Raw genomic sequence first — 23,888 nt, forward strand, 5'->3', positions numbered from 1 at the left:
AAAGTCAGATCTATTTATCTATCTATTTAATTCATGCTCGGTGCTGAGATCAGTTTTGAACCTACCGGTCGGCGCTTTTCGTGCAAAAATGCGAAAACCGCACCACAATTCAACCGGGCCCTCCATAAACACAAAGTCAGATAAAAGTGTCATCACCTGTTGCTGCTTGTTCTTTATTTGTCCGTCCCCATCTCGTGTCGCGGCGCGGCGCCGGGCAACGCTATCTTCGGGGTTTACTTAATTTCATGAATGTCATTTAGTATTTCTCATAATTCACTCTCGGAGAGCCATTCGTCACAGGGTTTAATCTGAGGGTGACAAATGGCCGTTCCAGCGGCTGCAGTTGCCACTTCGACTCCACCGTACCTCATTAATTTCCTGCCCAAATATCAGCCTGTGCAGTAGCCAATACTGGGTGAGATGGTGGAAAATCATGTTTTATTATTACATTAATCAGATCCTACATGCAGACCGGACTGTAAATCAGGTGGGAGGCGACATTAATTCCAAAGATCCAGTTTGTAAATGGCCTTAAACCGGGATGGCGATGTCTACGGGGTGTCGGCGCGCTGGGAAAAAAGGTAATTTATTCCATTTCCACGTGCGCCGGAATATTCAAATATCAATCGGAATATTAATCAGATGACTGTTGCGATGTGTCAAAGGTCACCGCGAATTTCCAACAAACGCTTTCGGTGTTTTCATGCATCAGATCCGCCCGCTCTCGGTCTTGACAGTGGTTAAAAAGTGCCGCAGATGATGACAAGAGAGTCGGCGCGGTAAATAAAACAGTCGCTGTCTCACGGAGGAGGGGTTGCGTATATTCGCAGTTGTCAGAAAATTAACCCGACTCATCTTTTCCGGCATAATCTTTAGATTAATGACTACATTAACGCTAATATGAGGTTTTACCCTGTAAAAGAGTCCTATCTGTTCTGCTTTGTTAGAGCTTTTGTTATTTTTATGATCCTAATTCCAGCCGATTTCATTTTTTGGCAAATGAAGCCGTATCTGAAGGCGCTCCGCAACCCTTTGTCCAAGTCTGAATAGAAATGTTCAACTCTTGCTTGAGTAATCTGCCGAAAAAATACACTCCAGTCAGCCGAAGGGAAAGTGTCGGTCAAACGAGATTAAAGAGGAGGAAGTCAAAAACAGACGGCGAGCGGCGTTAAGGGCCGCGTCGGATGACTTAGCATGCACGCAGGAATCCATGACGTCCAGCGTTAACTTCACCTCCAGACTCGTATCCGCTTCGCCCGATCAGCTTCCATCTATTTACACGAGCGTCTCTATCATTGTCTTCCGGCGTTGACGTTCTTAGCGCCCGTGCGTGCACTTCCCGTTTTGCTCGAGCGGCACGTTTGCGTACGACGTTCTCTTGCTGTGGACCATATGTGACATCTCCAGCTGGGTGGACGTGGCCGTGGGAGAATCCCTGCCGTCTTTGGGTCCCTTCCGGCCGAGTGTCTCCGCGAGTCTCTTTCTGAACACTTTGCACAGGAACACGTAGATGAGCGGATCCAGGCAAATGTTGGCGGCCGCCAGCCACAGGGTGGTCTCTTTGGCCACGAAGAGGGCGCGCTCTACCTTGCAGTGGTTGGCCGTGCCTCGAGTTTGAGTCAGAGTGTACGGGACGCGGATAAAATGAAAAGGGGCGAAGCAGATGAAAAACACCCCCACTACGACGAAGACCTTCGCTTTGGTCCGACGGCTCGCCGCACGAGATGTGCTCTTCGAGGCCTTGTACGATTCATAGACCTTCTTACTGATGAACGTATAGCAGACGATCATCACGGCCAGCGTCCCCCAAAAAAGCACCTGCAGATGAGAGACGACAAACAATCAAACGGGATCACCGACCGCTTCTCTCCGGGAAAGCGCCCGACGTGATTTCTCCGAACCGATAGCTACCTGACAGAAGTAGTTGAATCCTTCGTGCCAGTTGAGGCCGGCTTCGGCTTTCATCGAGGAGCACTTCCACCTCCCGCCGGACATCTGGATAGGCTTGTTGCTCAGAATGACGTTGGGCAGTGCCAGAAACAGCACGGCGACCCAGACGGCGGCGCTCAGCATCTGACCGACGCGCACCTGCTGCAAAGAGGCCCTGCTGAAGGGTCGGACTATCTTCACGTAGCGATCCAGGCTGATGAGACCCAGTAGGAGGATGCTGATGTACATGGTGGAGTAGAAGAGAACGGCGGAGTACCGGCAGTGGATGGCGCGTATGTGCCAGGAACCCACGCCGGCGTCGCCCAAGATTTTCAAGGGGAGCGTCAGGGTCATCAGCAAGTCAGCCAGCACCTGTCGTTCGGAGGAGAACCGGTTTGTTTTGGTGTCGCCTCAGATGTTCCTCTGCGTTTAAAGAAAAATCCCTCACCACGTTCTTCAGGAAGACCACGAACGTCGAGGTGCTGCGGATGGTCAGGAAGATCCGAGCAGCCAGGGAGTTCAAAACCAAAGCCAGGACGAAGAGGACGCCGTACAGGGACGGGAAGACCACCGATGTCACGCTGATGTCACGGACACACTTGATGGAGGCGTTGGTCAGGGAGGAGTTCATGGTGGAGCTTTCGTGAGGCTGAGAGAGGAAACGGGGGTCTTGAGGATTTATTTACGTGAAGACGTAGCGCCGCGATGCAATGTCCCGTTATGAGGTGGTGAAACTAGTTTATGGTTTATTGGTAGATTTGAGTGTCTTCCTGCAGGGGAGGCACAAACATCTTGCAGCTACTTTTTTATCACACTGCATACCGTAATTTCCGGACTATTGAGCCCACCTGAATATACAGGACTGTCTCCGAAAATGAGAATATTGTGATAAAGTTCTTTATCTTCTGTAATGCAATTACAAAAACAAAAATCGGCATATATTCTGGATTCATTACAAATCGACTGAAATATTGCAAGCCTTTTATTATTTTAATATTGCTGATTATGGCTTACATCTTAAGAAAACTCAAAAAGTATTTTTTGTTTTTTTAATTGCATTACAGAAGATAAAGAACTTTATCACAATATTCAAATTTTCTGAGACAGTCCTGTAAGCCGCAACGGCTGAAAATAACAAAATAAATATACAGGACTGTATATGCAAAATTACTTTATCTTTATCTTCTGCAATGCATTTAAAAAACAAACAACATTACTTTTTCATGATATTGTAATATTTTGAGAAAGGATTTTTGACTTTTCTTAAGAGGTAAGCCATAATCAGCAATATTAAAATAATAAAAGGCTTGTGCTGATTATGGCTTACCTCTTAAGAAAACTCAAAAAGTATTTTTTGTTTTTGTAATTGCATTACAGAAGATAAGGAATATTATCACAATATTCTAATTTTCTGAGACCGTCCTGTATATTTGTTTTGTTATTTTTAGCCAGTGCGGCTTACAGGACTGTCCGAAAATTAGAATATTGTGATAAAGTTCTTTATCTTCTGCAATGCAATCAAAAAACAAACAACATTACTTTTTCATGATATTGTAATATTTTGAGATAGGATTTTTGAGTTTTCTTAAGATGTAAGCCATAATCAGCAATATTAGAATAATAAATGTCTTGCAATATTTCACTTGATTTGTAATGAATTCAGAATGTATGACAATTTTGTTTTTGTAATTGCATTACGGAAGATAAAGAACTTTATCAGAATATTCTCATTTTTGGAGGCAGTCCTGTATGTGTACATGTAGAGGCCTCACTTGCTCTATAAGCCACAGGTGTCCAGGTTGTAGCATGAGATATTTACACAGAAACATATAGTTTAATATGTTCTGGAAATGCTTTTTTCCAAACAGTGCCTGTAACACGGACGATTAAAAAAATGAATAATAAATAACACAAGAAAAAGTCCGTCCATTCATCCCTCCATTTTCTATCTCCATTTTATCCTTCTATTTCCTTGTTTTACAACCAAGTCCATTGACATTAACTTGAAAGCTGCATCATATGGATTTTTCATGCATGAAGCGCAAAATAACTGATCTCAAGAATTTAGCATGAGTGCGTTTGATCGCGAAATGTTTTGGGGGCATGACCCCCCCCCCCCCCCCAAAAAAAAAAAAAAAAAAAAAAAAAAATCCTTAAATTAGCCAAGCGTGTGAAAACCGTGGTGGAAATTACGGTAATTGTGTCATGGATTATTATGAGAGAACGTTCAAAGCAGGATTGAGAAACAACGGGTAACTCTAGTTTGTTTCTATTTTCTGCACTTCCCTGCAGAGGCATCAAAGTGCAAGCTCGACTCGGTCGCGTGTTAAGCGGTGGAGAGTTTTCATATCATGACCGAGCGAAATACGTGCACTCTCTGCAAGGTACGGAAAGGCAGGACCGGTTTTACAGGCTCTCGGTTTATCTGTACGTTATTGTAAAGCGCCTCCCTGCTGCGTGACGCCTTCTGAAATCCTGCTCTTTGTATATCTAGAACGTTGGAAAAAAATAAAACAAAAACATCACCCGTGAAGGATAAGTTTCACAGCAGCAGCAGCGGCTGTCATGGCAACGAAAGTACGATACTTACAATCCAAACATGAGCGCTTCAGTTTGCACACAAATGTTCACCGGGCCTGTTACAGTTATTTTTGAACAAATGATCCTATCTTAGTTAAGCTGATTAATTTTTTTTTTTCCCTTTGAAATTGATGTGTGCGCCTTACCTTCTGATGGTGGTGTTGTCCTCTGTGGCTTTGAGACTGCCAGCGACGGCAGCGGGACTTAAAAAGAAAAAAAAAAACAAGAAGTGAAATACGCAATTTTTAGTTTTCTGTGTAATCGTGCCCACAGGTGCGGAAAATGAAAACAAAAGAAAATTCTCGGGTATAACTTCAGCTTTTCAGTAATTCATCAAACACTCTTCCTGAGTCTAGAGGAGCGAGTCTTTCTTGGTTTTTCCTTATTTCTCTCTCTCTCTCCAGAGCCACTGTGTGCCTGTTTTGTCGCTGTTCCAATGACTTTGACAGTCTCTCTCTGAGTGAAAGAGCGTTTCCTTCCTGGCTTCCTGTTTGTATTGTCTTCTCGAAGGCCCCCCCCCCCCCTTCCCTCCTCGGGCTCCCCTGCCCTCACGAGCCGGCGTCTGTTGACAAACTTCTTGTGTCCGACTACTCCTCCCTTCCATCTTCCAGCAGGTTTTGCCCGCTGCTTTGGGGTCAGCCTTAGAAATTCAGCCGACCCTCGCTTATCCCGGTTCGGCTACTTTGCAGATTTTTTTGTTTGTCATTTTTTTTTTTTTTTTAATTTGTTTCTCAGAATTAAGCCTTTTGTTTTCAGTATTTGATTTTTTTTTTTTTTTTTTGTGATTTGTTTTTATTTGTTTCTCAGAATTAAGCCTTTTTTTCAGTATTTGATTTTTTTTTTTGTGGTTTTGAAATAGCAATATTCTAGCCTAATAAGACAGGAAAAAAAAAAACGGGTAAAATTAAACCAAGATTCATTTAATAAGAGCAATATTATAGCCTAAGAAGACAGGAAAAAAAACAGTAAAATTAAACTAAAATCAATTTATAAAATAAATATAATATGAGATCTCCTTTGCTAAATAAAGATACCCAGTATCACGAAGTCTCGCTTCTACCATTGTACCTACACGACATGTCATATTTGATGTCACATCTTTTTTTTTTTTTTTTACTGTTTATACAATTACCTACTATTATTTATTATTGTTATGTTTTACTTGAAACTCTGGCACAACAATTTCCTTCGGGATGAATAAAGTTGTTCTTATTCTTATTCTTATATATGAATAACAACATGCTCTACGTTGCCACGGAAACGCAGAGCATCTACACAAAAGTCTAGTACGAGAGTAGCAGGGCTGAAAAGAAAGACTTCTCGATGTTAAATCGCCAAAACTACTCCACAGCAAATTCAAGTTTCGGCGAAGCTGAGTATTCTCATTGGAGGGTATTTCAGTGTTTGTACATTTATCCAAAAGTGTCGAGTGAACGGTACAACAGCGTAACCCAGTCGATGGTGGGTTGATAACAGTTTGCGTCAGGTTCGCAAAGGGTTGGGTGAGGTTCGTTGAGGGTTGATATATCTGGAAACTCCATCAAAATTATCATGTCTCTACTTCGCGGAAATTTATTTGAAACGTAACTCCTGAGAAAAGTGAGGGTCCACTTTATGCACAATTGTGCAACCTCAGCACCGCTACAATGCAGATGTCAGTTGCAAAGTTTGCGTAAATATATTGTGGAAATCTGGACGAAATCAACAATGTTTTTTTTTTTTCCCCACTCATATTTGATTTGACTCTGTTGCTTTACTTCCTCTAACAGTCTCTTCATAAAAGTGCTCTGAGAGCAGCAAAACACAACTTCCCGTGTGATTTGATTTGGATCAGGGCCCAGAATTATGACAGGAAAAAAAAGCAGCTGTGAAACTAAATGGATCTGTGTTATGAAAGTGAAGTGAAATTTCAAGTATTGCAAAGCTGAAATGGGAGTTTATTTTTTTTTTGCAAATTCCAGGGTAACGTGGGACTTCCACAAGCAGAAGGTGCGGTTTTGAATCAGCTGGTCAGCAGTGGGCATCTTTGTTAAGTCAGCAGCAAAGAATGATTACAGAGATTACTTTCAATATATGAGAATAAATACATGCAACATAATAAAGGTAGGACATTGATTTGGAGCGACACAAACAAGATATGTTAGATGGATTTGAATTTTACAGCTCTTTCCTGACCTAAACTTACACCAAACACAATAATCTGATACAATCAGCTTTAACCATGACAGTGAAATGACAGCGGTAGATACACAGATATCTGATCTTTTCAGCTATCAGGAAAAAATGAATATTTCTTGTATTATTTTATTTTCTTTTGTAAGTTATTCATGCTAATTAATAGAAAAAAAAAATCAATTTGTTCAACATATTGGCACATCACATTCAACAAAGTGCCGTCTAGATTTAGCTCACTGTTTTTCAGAGGTGGCGCAACGGTTAGCGCTCCCGCCTCGCAGTAAGAAGGGCCCTGATTGGATTGCGACATTGGGCCTTTTTGTTTGGAGCCTCTCCGTGTCTGCTTGGGTTTCTCCGGTTTCCACTCGCGGTCCGAAAACATGCAGGAGGTTCATTGTAGAACCTAAATTGTCCAGACTTGTGAATGAGAGGACGGATGTTTATTTGTTTAGCGGACCATAAGGCGCCGCGCATTGCAAGGCCCACTATCGATGAACGGGTCTATTTTCATATATAAGGCGCACTGTGTTATAAGGCGCATGACAAAACATTTGCTATATAAAGCGAAACAAAATTGTCAGTTGTCCACTGTTCGGTTTCGTCTTCTCCCTGTGGCCATCTCGCTTTTTTCCCTGGTAAACTTCTTCTTTACTTGGCGCAGTTCATCCGCTTGCTTCCTCCATCTCCGTACCGATGATTCGTTCAATATTTGGCGACTTCTCCATTCCCATGATCGACCGTGTGACTGATAGCCTTGAGTTTGAATTGTGCTTCCTAAGGATGTCTCCCAACAGGTGCCATTTTTGGGGGTCCTCATACACACAAGTGTACGTTAAGTACAGTACTTACCGCTATTACAAAAAGCGGCGGAGGTAAGTGTACTGTAGTACAATGGTTGCCATCGATAGTGGACACCTCAAGTTACTGTGAGGTTTGAACGACGTTGTATTCCACCGCTACATAATTAGTTGTCCAACGTTGTCTGGCGTCGCAAGCCATTTCAACCAAGGACCGACTTTAACGCGAGCGGCTCGGTCGCTTAGCAAAATCGCACTAAAACATTTCGAGAGTGAAAATGTGCCACTTGAAATTGGTTGGAGGTCGGTAAGCACAACAAGATAAGGCGCAGAGACGATTTTTTAGAATATGTAAGGATTTTAACTGCATCTTATAGTGCGAAAATCAGGTACAGTTGAAAAACATGAAACCCTTTATCTGACTTTTATCGCGGTTCAAGTTTCAGCCTCTGTGAGATAAACGGGAAAGATTGTATTATATTGAGTGGCGCCTTTTAAAACCGACAGCCAAACCTTTGCTTGAAAAGGGCTCTTGACAAGCAAATGAGCTTTTCCCTGAATTCTCTACAAAGGAAGACATAGAGGAGTGGGTCCAGGCAGAGGTTTATGCTGGTGATCCACAGGCTGAGGTCCTTGGTGAACCTGCCGTGTATGTAGCAGCCGCGTTTGGAGTTTTTCATTTGCTGGAAAGTGTAGGGAAACCTGACGATGTGGTAGGGCCCGAAGGAGGCGAAGAACACGATGACCACCAGGAAGACCCGGAGCTGGACCTTCTGGCTGCCCTGGGTGTTGCTGCTGCCGGATTTCCTGAAGGACCGAATGACCTTGTTGGCGATGCAAATGTAGCAAACGACAATGACCACGCTGACAAACCAGAAGTAACCGTTTACTATTAGCACCATTTGCCGATGGAATTCCAGCCCAGCCGGTCCTTTCAGAAGCATACAAGTACTGATCTTGGTAGAAGTGGTTACCGGTTTGTTACTCAGGAAAATAGTTGGTAAAGCTTTGCCCCCAAACAAAACCAGCCACACCGAGGCCGATATCACTTTGCTTGGGGTGACGCTGTGACCGAAGAACTTGCCTTGGGGCGACATGATCTTGAAGAAACGGTCCAGGCTTATGAGCCCGAGGAAAGTGACGCAGGTGTACAGTGTACTGTAAAAAACAACACTCGAATAGCGGCAAGTGATTATAAGTAAGCTGTTTGAGGCGTGCGCCAAGCTGCTTGTGGCGTGGATCGGGATGATCAGGGTCATGATGAGGTCGGCCACGACTAGGTTTTTCAAGAACACCACGAAGGAGGTGGTGGACTTCAGGTGCAGGGACACCCAGGCGGCCACGACGTTCAGCAGCAGGGCCTCGGGGAAAATCACAAAGTAAAGTATGGGGAAAATATTCCGGTCGTAAATCACTCTGTCACAAGTGGCGTCACCGTGAGACGTCCGATTCGACATCGCTGCACCTGAGGGGGAGGAAAAGAATTCACGTCAATCAATCGGATAAACATCTGTTTACTGTAATTTCCGGACTATTGAGCGCACCTCGATATAAGCCGCACCGGCTAGCCGGTCGCTATCTCGGGCTTCCTCCTGCGCACTAAAACCGCCAAAGTCGTCTTCTTCAGTGTCGGAGTTGAACGGACTCAGAATTTCTCGGTCTTTTCATTGTTCCAATGTGACTTGGATAAACGTTTTAGCGGCGTGAAGCTCGTTAGCGTCCCCCACCCAAAAAAGTCCATATATTAGCCGCATCGTTGTTTACGTGAAAAAAGTCGCGGCTTATCGTCCCGAAATTACGGTACCTTCAATGTCATTTGGACAGTTCTATTGGATGGAACTCCAAATGGAGCCATAGTGGTGGAAAGAATCAAATGATAAATAGCTTTATTCTTATGTAATCCAAGGCGTTTTGATTCCCGCTCGCTCTTTTAGACTTTTAATATTTCGTATTTCTCCATCATCCCACTGCTTTGGTATGGCTAGGATAGGATAAGCAGTATGGACAATGAATGAATGAATTTCTTCTTCTCCTTTGGGCTTTTCCCTAAAGTGAATCAACCACCTCCTCTTTCGGTGCAAGTTAGTGTCACACATCGGCCACAACGTTGTACAATGTGTTCAACAATGGAGTTCTTTAACGCAGAACCACGAGAAGCTCCCAACAATCATCATCACTCCAACGATTTTAGGGTTCCATCTGCAAGTCCCACCACCGAATGCTAAAATATACATATATACCGTAATTTCCGGACTATTGAGCGCACCTCGATATAAGCCGCACCGGCTAGCCGGTCGCTATCTCGGGCTTCCTCCTGCGCACCAAAACCGTCAAAGTCGTCGTCTTCGGTGTCGGAGTTGATCAGACTCAGAATTTCCCGGTCATTTCATCTGTCCGATGTGACGAGGATAAACGTTTTAGCGGCGTGAAGCTCGTTAGCGTCCCCCACCCAAAGTCCATAAATTAGCCGCATCGTTGTTTACGTGAAAAAAGTCACGGCTTATCGTCCGGAAATTACGGTATAAACATCTTCTTCTTCTTCTTCCTTCGGCTTTTCCCTTCATTGGTAGCCACAGCAAATCAACTTTCTCCATCGAACCCTATTCTCTGTATCCTCCTCTCTCACACCAACTACCTTCATATCCTCTCTCACTACATCCATAATCTTCTCTTCGGTCTTCCTCTAGACCTCTTGCCAGGCAGCTCCAATTCCAGCATCCGTCCACCAATATATTTACTCTCCCCAACCATCTCAGTCCGGCTTCTCTGACCTTCTCTCCTGAACATCTAACATGAGCTGTTCCTCTGATGGACTCATTCCTGAGCCTATACATCCTGAAAGAGAACCTCAACATCTTCATCTCTGCAACCTCCAGCTCTGCCTCCTATCTTCTTGTCACTGTTCTGAGTCCATACGGTATCTCACCGCTGTCTTGTACACCTTTCATTTCAGAATGAATAAATTTAAGATAATTAAAATCGGCACGATTTGAATCGTAGTTTGAATGTTCTCTCTCACTCTGTTTGTGCCCTGATACCATCAAACGCCTCCGTCCATCTTGCAACATCGCTGTCTCGGCTTGTTGTTTGCACCCCAATGAGTTGACACTTCTTTTTAAGTGTTGCTACAAGCGAGTAATTTCTCAAGATGTTTTCTGCTGATCTACAGAGTCTCTCTGTAAGTCACCTCACCCCCCCCCGGCCCCCCAAGGGGTCTGAAAATCCTGATTAAAAAAAAAAAAAATTAACATTAACAACGTGACTCACCTTTCTAGGAGGCAGATAGACGGACCTTTGCGACAACAAACCAAACAGGAAGGTATTTAAGAGGCACTTTGATTTACCTAATAAGCAAATCAACATTTCAACTGCAATGAGACTTGACTTATGCAAATATAAGGAAAACCATTCCGGTTCCAGAGAAACACAAGATGGATTCAAATACAAATCTCATCAGCTGTTTTGTCCGTTTTTTTTTTTTCATTTCCCGCAGGGTCGTTTTTCTTCTACAAAGTCATCGGTTTGATAATCAGCGCTCGTTTTAGTGTGAATGAAGTGACCAGCTGTCGTGATTCGGGTGAATTGGCGTGATTCCTCAGGACGTCAGCCTGAGGTAGATCACAGGTCGTGTTGCAAACGCCTGACAATTTGAGGTAATTCCGTCGAATATGAAGATAATTCTGCGATCGTGTCGATGGTGACGGCTGAGTATATTCACGTTGCTTTTTACGCCACGTCCCTTTGGTTTTGCATCAAATTTGAATTCTTTATTTCTTTATTTAAAGAGTTGAACCCACTTAATCGGCAAATGACATTTGCATGGCGTGCTAGAGGATAACAATCAAATTGTCATTTTGTTTTTCTCTACCTATTATTTGTCTACGTGTTTCATCGCCACACCAGAGGGCAGTAGATGATTCAGGTCCGCACAGGATTGTTCTCTCCTCTATTTATGGGACGATCTTTGACACCCTGCGCTTCACGGCCACATTTTGCAACAGCGGGAGCTCACGCTTTTTTCCCCTTGTCATCGCTGTCACGGTTAAATACGTGGCGAGATAGAATTTAGGGAAAGAAACAAAGACGTCTTCCACCAAGCTTGCAGAACTCCAAGGCGCCTGGAGTTTGACGTGTTCGGATAACGCGTAACCAAAAACATGAATTCAACTGATTTGAATCGATAGAAGGCTCACATGTTATAGTCAGTATTATTAGATTTTTTAACATTTGATACACCCTGGTGTGACATTCTTCATTTTGCGTCATTATGCACAGAAAAAGAGTATTCTAAGCTCCGGGCTGGAAAACAGCGACGGAAAGGTCCGGTTTGCCCTCAAGGCTGCGAGAAGGTGAGGTCCTCTCACGCCTCGCCTTAAGATTCATAGTATTTTAATATGTCACTTCAATTTAAAGGTAACTTCTTCGGATGTGAAAGACGGAGTATTCGGAGAGCTGGACCGATGCAACATTTTTGAGGTGGACGGATGTCGTTTAGTGATCGGAATTCAAATCGCGGGTGGCGTCCGGGTGAACCGGTTTGGATTCCCACAGGAATCTGTGTGGAGTCTCAATGTTCTCCGTGGTCCCACCTGTGAATGAAAGACTTCATGGTCGCATATTTATCAATTTTATCATATTTATTATGATGTATTTTTCTCTTTTTCATTGCACGTCCTTTAAATTGTCTCTTCTATTTCTATTCATATTTATAAATATTGTTATTGTTGCGCTGCTTTGACGAATGAATTTCACAATACATTTAATATATTTTCCAATATATATTGAAGAAGTTTGCCAACTTTCCTCAGTTATGCGCTACTTTGTTGGCTTTAGCATAACCACCGTTTTCCAATTCAAACAGAATCATAAGAAATAACCGCCCCAGCCGGCTTCTGTAGCGGCTTACAAATTGTCCATTTTAGACGGTGCGCCGGGTAATTACGGGCTTTTGTGCTCACTGATTAAATCACAAGGATTAATCATTCAATAAAGAATTACTTTTTATGACTGTTTCAGTGAGGTAATGATAGCAACATGATGAAAAAACAGTATCCAGCTTTGACGACGCTCTTTTTTTTTTTTTTTTTTTTGTGAAGCTCCTGCAGGTTATTCAATATTACACACGTCTGTTCATAGAAGAAAAAAACATCGCATGTAGATACGGACGGAAAACATGTCACGCAAGCTTCATTCCCAATCGCAGTTTCATATTTCGATATTTTCCGCCAGAATCCAAAGCAAGGGCCGGCTAATGAGGAGCCAAAGGGCCTCCAGGAATTCCCAATCCGCCATCATCACCGGCTGCGTTTGTAGTTCTGGCCAGTTGTGCCTGAAAAAAACACTGTTTCGTGGGAAAAGGGTGGAAATGTCTTGGATGGTGAATACATCAATATATTGGTGGAAGGAGGCTGAGAGGGCAGGAAGAGGATACAGAGGCCGAGACGGAGGCAGATGATCGGCCGCGACCATCTGTGGAGGGCGGAGAAGACGTTTTAGCCCGTGGATGCAGCGCCGTCGTTATTTGTGCGGTTCTTGAGCGATGAAAAGTCAAATTCTGGGATCACAGTTTTCAGTGTTTATTAATATCAGCATGTAAACAAGCAGAATTCTAGATTCTGATCAACCGTAGATTAAAGGGTTCCGATACCGAGAGCCAGGATCGTTTTTGACAATTGTAGTCAATATTTATCAACCCAAGCAAAACCGGTCAGAGGAATAAACATCACTGCTTTCAAACCAATCCATCCTTTTTTTTCAAAAATCGATCGAACACTTGCGGGCGATCGTGACGAGTAATTTCGGAAGGCGATTTCAATTGCGATCGCGTGTTTGACGACCCTAATGGGAGGTTTCCTCTCCTTCGTCTGGATGCAGTGCGACGCAGACGCCTCGATTTTTCATGATTTCGACCAGTTTGTCCCTGAACTCTCTGCAGAGGTAGATGTAGAGAAGGGGATCCAGGCAGGCGTTCGTGGAGGAGACCCACAGAAATAATTTCTGGGCCACAGTCAGCCACATCTGAGGACAGATATGGGAGTCGAAAACTTCGTACAATGTGAACGGTACGCGTATTATGTGGAGAGGCACGAAACACAGCAAATACACGAGGAGGATCAGGAAGACGCGCAGCTTGGTTCGCTTCTTCCCGCGACTGTTGCTGCTCCCGGAATTCCTAAAAGACTGCAGGACTTTGAGCGAGATGCAGATGTAGCAGAACACGGTGATCACGGTGACGAACCAGAAAAGGATCTCCATCACGTACACCACGTAGGAGTGAAAAGACAGACCCGCCGAACTTTTCAGGGACATGCAGAAGTCTCCGGTGGCGTTTACGAACCCCCGGTGGTCCTTGTCCGTGAGGATCATGGTCGGGACGGCCGTGCCGCCGAAAATGGCGACCCAAACGAAGGTGCACGCGGCAAAACCGAAGGCCGGGCTCCGTCCCAACACGAGTCCGCACGGTCGGACGATTTTGAAGAAGCGATCTTGGCTGATGAGACCCATCAGGGCGATGCTGGTGTACATACAGCAGTAGAAGATGACGTTGGAGTAGCGGCAGGCGAACGCCTGTAACTCCAGCGACGCTCCGGGCAGCATGCTCGTGGCCATCGGCGGGAGCGTCAGGGTCAGAAGCAGATCGGCCGCCACCAGGTTCTTGAGATACACTATAAAAGTGGTGGTGGACCGCAAGCGCAGGGCCACACACGCCGCCACCCCCGTTGAGCAGCAACGCAACGGGGAACAGGAACAAGAAGAAGTAGGAGATGACCGTGTTTGTCGTCCCGTAGCCGGAATAGATGCAGCCCGAGGAGGCGCGGGGAGAGCCGTCAGCCGTCATTTTGGAATCTGGAATAGAAGATATTCTGCTCAAAAACATAAAGGTGGACACGATGGAACTGCGAGTCAATCCAACTGTCCACTTAGGAAGCGACACGGATTCATTTGGACTTGTTTTAAGGACATTATCAGCCTGTTGTGTGTTTTTCCACTTACATCTTCTAAATCCAGACCTCCATGGGTTCATATATTTTATTTCCATAGTTGTCAGCACAAAGTATTGAATAAGAAGATGTCATTCATTCAGATCTAGGACGTGTTGTTTTATCGTCCCTTTATTTTTTTGGAGCAGTGCATCACGGAGCCTTGAAGCCAGTTTTGACCACGACATTTACGTCGGAAATGACCGTTCAGTTTTTACTTCTCTAGCCTTTCTAAGTAGATCGTGGATCACTGGAGAAGTGTTTCATCGGTTGCCAGGAGGTTGCCTTTTGTGATGCAGAAGGCAAACAAGACGCTCCACTTTGGTCCAGAAACCTCAAACAAATGTTTCTACGGGGAACGGTGTGGGTGTAGCGGCTGTCTGAATGTAGCCGCGGAGAAGCCGCGTAAGAAAAAATAATGTTTTCTGCGCGGCTGTTTTGCATCGACCATCAGTTCCCAGCACATTTGTCACCACACTTTTGCTTTGAATGCTCAACCAGAGCATTTGAATGAATCCGAGCGCCGAACCCGACCCTCCCGCTGAAGGCGGTGTGACACGGAAGCAAAGAGTATTTAATGTGTACCAGAATACACTTATATTGCTTTGAAATATATTCCTTATTTATTTCTGTTCTGTTCTGCAGTTGCGTTGCTGCTGACCTTCTGCACATTCTCAGTGGCTTATTGTTTTTTGTTTTTTTTTTTTTGTCATAAGATCTCAAGTCCATTCATCTGGTTTTAACCCCGAAATGTAACGCATTGAATTTTGCCAATAAGTGGTGTAAATGAGTATTAATTACAAAGGCTCGATACGATGGTAGATCTGGAGTAATAGAACTGGAGTGCCACCCAAGTGCGTCAAGTAAATCATGACACTATTGGAGAAAAAAAAAGTCAAATGGCCGATGGCTTCATTTTCTAGACCTATTTGAATCCGAAGCACTTTGTAAACGGGATAATACGAAGCCACTCACCGGGAAGGGTCGCCTCCTGATCACCCCGCCGTGCAGCCGCTGTGATTAAAAGCTTCTCCCGGGATAAATTAACCTGAGCGCGCTTCGGCCTCATCCGCCAGAAAACATGCAAATCCACGAGCGCCGAGCGAAAGAGGAGGAAATGTATTTAAATAAGACAAATTGCGGCGAGGCATGCGTTTCGACGTAGACCGGACCTTTTCCAATCCTCGGATTGGACGTCGACCGCGGGTTTCCATTCAGTCGATATTTATTTTAATCTAACGCCGCTTTTCAAGTGCACGTCCCGGGATGCACGGATGAAGGCGTCGGCACGCTGTGGCTCCTCCTGCTGGTCTTGCAGCAGCAGTGCGAGCGCAGCAAATAGAAATCTTTCCACCTTTCTGCTCTTTTGACTTTTTATTTTTAATTCTGTTCATGAAATGCCTTGTTTTTATCTGTCGTAATCTGGTGACGTGCGAGCCGGCGGCTGAGTGGCTCTTCATTTTGCATTTGTCTGCTTTTGTTGCTTGTAACATTTTTCTTTGAAATGGTTGCTGGCGTGAGATTTAGCATTTATTTAGAATTTCGATTCCGCTGCCGTTGGTCGGTATGTCGGTCGTATTTTATTGGCAAGGCAGATGAATTGCGTGTCTGTGGTTACGTTCTCTTCAATCATCCATGGATATCAACCTCGTTTGGAGCGGGAAGCCCGGATTCCACCGTAATGCAATTTCAGAGCGACTTTTGCTGGAAAGTGAAGCAAATTTTTGCCACAAAACCGCATCGGTTAGGGTTTGGCGTCGGCTGTCGGCAACGAACGGCAGTCAAAACAACGTCCTAATGAGTGCAGACCGTTGTTTGTTCCCGTGAAAAGTGAATCTCGGACCCTGAAGCGTTCACTTTGCCGAAACCCGACAAGGATTTGACCTCACAAAAGCCAATGGGCAGCACAAACATCACTGTTTTAAACACTGATTTAAAAGTGTGTGATGCAGCAGAAGTGTGTGTGTGTGGGTGTGTGTCATAATCCGCGGCCCGGAGATGGACAATTTATATTTGAGACGACGTGCGCGTTACAGACTTTCACCGCTGAAGGAGCCCATCCGATGGCATGAATGCAGAACTTTAATACATTTTAAAAACATTTTCTTCTGGGGGAAAAAAAAAAAAAATCCAAACCGCAGCAATATCTAATTCTGTCCTTTTTTTTTTTAGATTCGGGCTCTGTCTGACAACAGAGAAACGCGATTATTTACACACTATTGTTTTGTCCGGCAGCCGCTGCGAGTCCATTTATTCGTCACCACCGCTGCCAGAATCTTAAAATCCATAAGCCATTGAAGCTGCTTCCACGTCCACGATCTTTATTTACAGACGGAGGCGTCTCTCATGGGGGTGCTGTCCAACTCCGATTCCGATCCCTTCCCCGTTATCCAGCCGCAGGAACCCGGAGGCAGCCTCAGGGTCTTGAACAGGGTGGTTCTGAAGGATTTGTGTAGAAAAAAGTAGATCAGGGGGTTCAGCAGAGAGTTCAGTGACGAGAGGAAACGCGTGCTTTCCTTCAGCTGGAAGAGGAAAAGCTTGAGCTTGCAGTCGAAGAGGAGGTCGCGGGTCTGGCTCATGGTGTAGGGGACCCGGGCGAAGTGAAACGGCACGAAACACAAAAAGAACACCGCCAGAATGAGGAAGACGTTGGCGTTCATCTTTCTGTTGGCCTGCTTGGTCTTCGGGGCCGTCGCCCGGTTCGCCGTTCGACATATCGGCCCTTCGCGGCTTGGATTCTTGGTGCGGGTGAAGGATTTATAGAGCTCCCTGGAGATGAGGGTGTAACATATCACCACCGTCAGCAGGTTGGACCAGAAGATAACCTGGCAGATGTGATTCACCACCTCGTGCCAATACAGGCCCGCCGGGGTCTTCAGGTCGCTGCACTTAAAGTGCGCCGATTTTGGTGTTTTACTGGTCAGGATCACGTTGGGCAAACAGAGAGCGATCAGAACGATCCAGATCGCTCCGGCCAGGAGTTTCCGACGGGTCAACCGGGCCGCGTTCGTCCTCTTGAACGGCCGGAGGGTTTTCATGCAGCGGTCGACGCTGATCAGGCCGAAGAAGAGGATGCTGATGTACATGGTGAGGTAAAAGAGCACGGAGGAAACGCGACACACAAACACACGCAGTCCGACGGACGCCAGGTTGGAGTCGGACAGCACCTGCAGAGTTCAGAAAGAGCCTTTTTTAAACCGATGCATCTCAATTATTTTTCTGTGACGCGCCTCCCGAGGAAGAAGAAAACAATCCGCGCAACTATAAATAATCCATAAATTGTTCTACATACACCTCTGCACAACATTGTATCCAAGTTAATATTAAAGAAAAGAAAAAATATGTAGATCGACTTGCACTTATTAACATAACAGTGCTCGCTGGTTTGCTTTCACAAAGGTTGTTGCTAATATTCGGCGTATTTTTGCTGAAAAAACCCAAGCGGTTTATCGGCGTAATTTGGGTGTTATGTCTTAAGGTGACACCTTTATTTATTTCTTCTTTGTACTGAAGACCTTAAACACTTTATAGCCTTGACTTTGACACTTTATAGTTTTATTTGTATTTGTTATCCCCCTCCCCCCCTTATTTTTTTTTACTGTTTATACAATTTCTTACTATTATTTATTATTGTTATTTTTACTTGAAACTCTGGCACAACAATTTCCTTCGGGATAAATAAAGTTGTTCTTATTCTTATTCTTATTTGGCTTCACGCCGTCCGCTGACAACATTTTGTTAACACATCGCTACGTGTGTGTGTGTGTGTGTGTGCATGTTTGCTGCAAAAAAAAAAGCGCTAATGCTACACCATAAACATATTCCCCGGCGACCACACGCACCCCCGTCGGCATAGCAACCGCTACTTGAGTGACAGGAATGAAAAAGACGCCCACCTTAAAAGGGAACGTGAAGGTCGTGACAACGTCGGCCACCACGATATTCTTTAGGTAGATGACAAAATGGGACTTGGAGGGAATGCGTAAAAAGATCCACACCGCCAAGCCGTTGAGCGACAGCCCCGCCACGAAAAGGAAGGTGTAGAGCACCGGGAAAATCACCGTCTTCAGGACGTTGTCGCGGGAACACGTGACGTTTGTGAGGCTGTGATTGGCGGGGGAGCGGGACAAACCTCCGTCTCCATCCATTGAGAAGATGACCTAAGGGGAAAACCATTGCATTCAAGAATGTCCCACCGTGTCGATCGTTTTGAGGAAAATAATGAATTCCATGACAACTCGGATCAAAATCCTTCGACGTCTGATAAGATTTGTCATTTCAAAGGGAACATTCTGTCACTTAAGCCGTCCCACAGCAAATCCGACCCACGCGATTCTTGAGTTGGTACCTGTCCCGAGTCGTGTCCGATCCTCGGTTTGTTCCTGTGACTCCTGACCGAAGGTTGTTTGGACGCGGGGATGCAACGTGTCCAGTCCCGCTTTGTGTGTGAGAGTGTGTGTTACGGAAAGACTTTCTCTGTTTCTTCTCCTTTCCATTTCCTGTCATGCGGAAGGGCTCCAGACTAAATCTCCATTTTAACGCACGCAGACGGACCTCGATTTTTTGGGTGTCAGGTCGCAGCCATTTGCTGCAGATTTCACAAGAATAGAAAGTTCTCACGTGTCTCCAGGGACTTCTTTCACAACTGCCAGCTTGTATATGTTCCTTTGAAATACAGTCGCTCATTTTTTTCTTTGGCGGCTAAAGTTTATTTTCTATTTATTTATTATTCAGTCGAATAGCATCAGCTAAAGAATTGCCGTTATCCATGAATGTGATTTACCACCTTGTCGCCCGCTGTGGGGCTGCGCGGTGGTTAGCATAGCCACCTCACAGCAAGAAGGTTCCTGGTTCTATGTGGAGTCTCCGGGTTCTACGTCGAGTTTGTAAAAATCCACGCTCCAAAAAGATAGATGATTTATTCACAAACATGTTATGTTTAAAGAGAACGGCCACAGAAACATGTTTTTTAACACACATCTTCGTTGAGCATCCGAGGAAGAGCCTATGAGAGAACACGATTTTTTTGTTATATGTAAAAAATTTTTTTTTTTTTTTTTGGAGCTTTTTTGTTGGCGGATTTTTTTCATACTCTACTTAGTTGACTTTTTTGATCCAGCACCCATCCCTAACCGGGTAGCGGATGCGCGTTTATTCTGCGTGGGGTTTTCTCGAGGTTCTCCGTCCAGAACCATCCAGGAGGTTCATCGTAGACCGAAAATTGTGAATGGATGTCGTTTCGATCTTGTCCCGTTCTGTCTCGACACTATGTGTGGGTAGATCCTGCGTCGATGAAGCAATAGGAGCAATAGGCTTCCATCAGGTTGCAATTCAGCAGTAAAAATAAAGTCTGCAGAGCTCTGGGTCTGATCTTCTATCCTCTGATAGAAGTGTCGGTTCACAAAATCTGACCGGCTGTGTTTCCGTGACCCGGTGTTTTTAGAATACAACGAATGAAATGTGCAGTCGCGGGTGTTTACGTCTCATTGGTCTTCACCCCAAGATGTAGCTCCCGCGGAATGGGGAAGTTGCAGCTGCAACTTAAAAATCGTCATGCACACCACACACACCTCCTCTAGCTAAAAAACCCTCAGTACCTACTTGTTTGTTTTTGATTATCATCCATGGACTTGTTCTCCATTTCTGTATAATCTTGCTCTTTACTTGAGGCCGTCGACGGCGGTCGGGCATCGCATCCTCTTTTATCTGTGCTTCGCCACCCTGAGCTGCCAGTTCACAAAATGTTGTTTCCACTGCTCTGCTGACGTCTTCATTCACTCAATAAGGTTTTAGCGATTTAGCTTAGCGGATCTTATTGTAATCATTTGTTAATGACTGATCGGGTGTTGATAATGATCGAGCATGAATGGAAAGGTTTACCCGCGACCGACCGGCGACCGGTCCGGGGTGAACCCCGCCTCTGGCCCGACGGCAGCCGAGATCGACCCCGGCGTCCCCCGCGACCCCGAACGCATGAATGAATGAAAATGAATTGCCAAAGCAATTATTTGGTTATCTAAAACGGTTTTGTTATAGCTGTATAAATCAACCACACGGACAATAATTCAAATTATTATTAGCGACCTCTGATTTGTTCCTTGAAAATGTCTGGCGTCGGGGTAGTAATTATTTCCGTCTCTCCAGCCGGGGGTGACCAATAAACTGTGTTGTGTGTGGATCGCAAAGATGATGTAGGACGGCAACAATCGTAAAAAAAACACATCTTGTCGTATTTATAGCCGGCCATTTCCTTGCAGGAGGGAGCTCCGGAGCTGTCGGCGCTCCCCGAGTAAGAAACGGGACTGTGAAGAGCAAGTGGCTGATTGTTTTTTATCACCGAGTATCTCAGCGACCTTGCTTTAAATTACGATTTCTAAGTCCAATGACTTCTAAGGGCGCACGTTCCCACTGAAAGGGACGTCGTGGAGCGGCGATTCTAAAAACCCTTTTTTTCCGGCCTGCGTTTCGATCGATGCTCAGCCCGTTATTCTGTCATTTTATATCACTTTCCGCGATTGCTTTGCGCAATGGTTTGCACTTCCCCTCGCAGCAAGTAAGACCTGAAATTATTCCAGACGTGTGAATGACAGCGTGAATGGTCGCGGGTCTGTGCGGTAAAGATATCGAAAGCGTGAATGAATGAATTTGCGAAGTTGCCAAATGAGTGTTTTTATGCAGCTGCAGGACCTTCCTGAGGAGGAAGAAGTCGGTCACTTCTCCTTTTGCGACGGGTGAAAAAAGAAAAGAGATAGTGTTCCAAATGAAAACATTAACCACTAAAATGTATCCGCATACTGTCCCGAATTCATTTGCTACCTGGAATGAAATGTCGCTGCGTGTAGATTTTCTATTTCCAGAGCAGCTCTCACTCTCCAACCCTGTAAGAACAAACAGTGAACAGGGTGACGCCTCTCCTGCAGTGCGTCGGAAGAGGAAAAATCACCCAGAGGGAGCACATCGGCGGCGGAGACGATTTTTGAACATTTATAGATTTATTTTCATCATTTTTCTTTTTTTTTTTTTTTTTTTATTCCCCCTGCGTCACTGGCTCTCCTCCAGCAGCGATGATCAATATCCTACTCTTTTGCAAATACAATCAGCACTTGCATCCATTACCACGTAGTGTTTATTCACCTCTGGATCTCATTAAACAGTATTGATTGGATCATCCTACACAGAAAAATAAAAACAGTTTTATTACTGGAGGAGAAGAATTGAAACAAGCTGCTCTCACTTCGACAGTGCATCTTTATTAGATAATCAATTTCAATATGGCTTCTGTTATTGTTCCTGATTTTGGATCCCAGCCTGCTGTAAACTCCGCAGGCTTATAATGTTAGGACGCCATTCTTGGGTTCAGGATGAATTTCGGCCCATTTAGTAGCAACACTAGCATTTCTGCTCATTAATGTCAAACCTTCTCATTGAGCTTATGGCCCTTGTAAGTCTGGTATGTATTTTATTCCTCACAAATATGTCAATTTTCTGCGTTGTTGTGAGAGATCTACGTTTGTCATTTCAATTCCATGACCCACGATGAGCGGGTGGATCATTTATGGATAAACTGGTCATTTTTAGAATGTCATACTTAAATAAATGATGCAGACAAGTTTCTGTTGCTTTTGCTGCAATCGGCATCTCTGGAGTCTTATCACCGGAGCCAAACCTCAGGGGCAATCTATCAGATTTTGAGGAGGGTCGGTATCTCAATAAGACTCGGGCAATATTACATTCTCCGACTGAAAACGTCCCGTCGTGATCGGTCATTTGAAAATCCTGGACCGTTTGTTTTTCGTGTCAAAGTGTCGTTTTAGACGTTTGGGAGTTTAGCAGCGTGGCCTCGGTCGCCTCACGCCGCCTTTCTTTTGCTCGACCTCTTTCCCCTTTCGGTGCGTGGCAAAAGTGAGACTTCCTGCGTCTGGGTCAAAAAAACCACATCGTCAGCATCCTTGACTTTCCTATTACACGCCTGTAAGGGCGGGCGCTTTTCATGTAATTTATGAAACTTTATGGCTCTTTACGGTCTACCCAAAGTCAGTTTCCCAACCCTCCATATCAAATCATAGTCTCATTTTCACAGATGTGATCTTTGTCCATCTGGATCTGATCTGAGCTACATTGAGCGTGAATCCTCCGGTCTGTTGTCTATATCGTGCTTCGCTTCTTTTTCGATTTGTGCGACAGGATGTTTTTGGCTCAATTCTCTCATGTGCCGCCGCGATCAATCAATCACGTGAGATTTTACGCTCTATTTTCTCAAAAATCACACGGGGATGTCTTTGTGTCGCTCTGCCCGCCGTATTCAGAGGGATGTATTTTGTTTTTCGTCGATGCTAACGGTTAACCATGCAAAGCTGTACGCGCCATAGCAACAAAAGGGAATTGTGTTCACACACAGAAGCCCTTGTTAAGCCCTTTCAGACAGACAGGAAACAAGAATCGAGGACAGGAAATAAAAAGAAAGTAACACAAGACTTGACTGAATTTCCATTTAAAACCCATCGAGCTCCCCCGCGACTCCCCTCCTCGCCTTCTTTGATGCTTTTTCCTTGCTGCAAACGCATTACTCTCACCACCTCCGACTCAACCCGTGACCTTTAAGTCACCACTCAGGATAATCAGCGGCTGCCAGCTCCGGACCGCAAGCCTGTGGCTGCAAAAGCAACGCTTTGCCAGGCAAGATAAACATTTAATTCCGTGTCAACAAAAGGCCGACGACCGAAGGCAGAAAAAAAAAACATCACCCGTGTCGGCAACGGGGGGGGCGAACGCCTGTAGCGGCGGTGCGGATGTGAGAACCGAAGCTCGAAAAACGGCCCGGCTTTCGGCGCGAGAGGTCGCGGTCCGTCGTCCGAGGCCGAACTTTGACCTCTGAGGTCAGAGTCTCGTGGCAGGTAGATGGAGAGAGAAAGCACAGGGAGACACTTTTGACCCCGTAACAAGGGTGGTCCCGACGCAGGGTTTGTTTGTCGCTGTCCGACTTTTACGTACGACCGTTTGTCCGTATTAGCGGGCCTTCAAATGAGTTCCAACTCACGAGGTTGAAATGTGCGAGCCAGACTGTTTGGACAGGATAAGGTTTCTTCCGCTACTGCCGGTGTGCTACTCGACGTCGGTCCAGGAGGTCTGCCTCCCATATGGTTACCCCAACGGACAAAGAGAAATCATCTCATGTCAAGGGGAGGGTTGAGTCTGACTTAATTGAAAAAATATGCTACGCCATAAATATGGATTCATATTTCTGGAGGCTGAGACCGAATTCCGGGTAATGCGCTTTCGTTGCAAAGCGCCCTTCAAACTTCTGGAAAAAAAAAAAACGCACAAAAATTGTGTAGGTGTCCTTCTATCGTGCAAACCCTGATGACCAATGAGAGGGATCTTTGCAAGTGCGGTCATACATTCCTTCATTTCTCACTAGTCCCACTTG

General features: G+C 45.0%; 2 protein-coding genes and 2 pseudogenes across 3 annotated transcripts; all 4 read right to left on the bottom strand.

Moving 5' to 3' along the window:
* Positions 1–738: 738 nt before the first annotated feature.
* On the bottom strand, positions 739–4,950 carry LOC147224516 (P2Y purinoceptor 13-like). The gene is made up of 4 exons (XM_086164429.1): positions 4,656–4,950; positions 2,378–2,578; positions 1,912–2,301; positions 739–1,818 (listed from the first exon to the last, which is right to left on the bottom strand). The coding sequence occupies exons 2-4, from the start codon at positions 2,558–2,560 to the stop codon at positions 1,318–1,320; spliced, it is 1,074 nt and encodes a 357-aa protein (XP_086020555.1). The 5' UTR covers positions 2,561–2,578; positions 4,656–4,950; the 3' UTR covers positions 739–1,317.
* A 3,025-nt stretch (positions 4,951–7,975) lies between these two features.
* On the bottom strand, positions 7,976–8,938 carry LOC147224517 (P2Y purinoceptor 13 pseudogene; annotated as a pseudogene).
* Positions 8,939–13,319: 4,381 nt separating this feature from the next.
* On the bottom strand, positions 13,320–14,319 carry LOC147224518 (P2Y purinoceptor 13 pseudogene; annotated as a pseudogene).
* A 2,215-nt stretch (positions 14,320–16,534) lies between these two features.
* Positions 16,535–18,944, bottom strand: p2ry12 (purinergic receptor P2Y12). 2 transcript variants are annotated; one of them, XM_086164417.1, is made up of 3 exons: positions 18,810–18,944; positions 18,358–18,621; positions 16,535–17,628 (listed from the first exon to the last, which is right to left on the bottom strand). In XM_086164417.1, exons 2-3 carry the CDS (start codon positions 18,607–18,609, stop codon positions 16,783–16,785), a joined length of 1,098 nt encoding a protein of 365 aa, XP_086020543.1. In that variant the 5' UTR covers positions 18,610–18,621; positions 18,810–18,944; the 3' UTR covers positions 16,535–16,782. The 2 variants fall into 2 exon arrangements, with proteins under 2 accessions (XP_086020543.1, XP_086020544.1); XM_086164418.1 differs by lacking the exon at positions 18,810–18,944 and having other exon boundaries at positions 18,358–18,728.
* Between the last annotated feature and the right edge of the window lie 4,944 nt (positions 18,945–23,888).

This window comes from Fistularia commersonii, chromosome 18, assembly GCF_037954325.1.
Source record: "Fistularia commersonii isolate RoL2024-O1a breed Wild chromosome 18, RoL_Fcom_v1.0, whole genome shotgun sequence".
Lineage (NCBI taxonomy): Eukaryota > Metazoa > Chordata > Actinopteri > Syngnathiformes > Fistulariidae > Fistularia > Fistularia commersonii.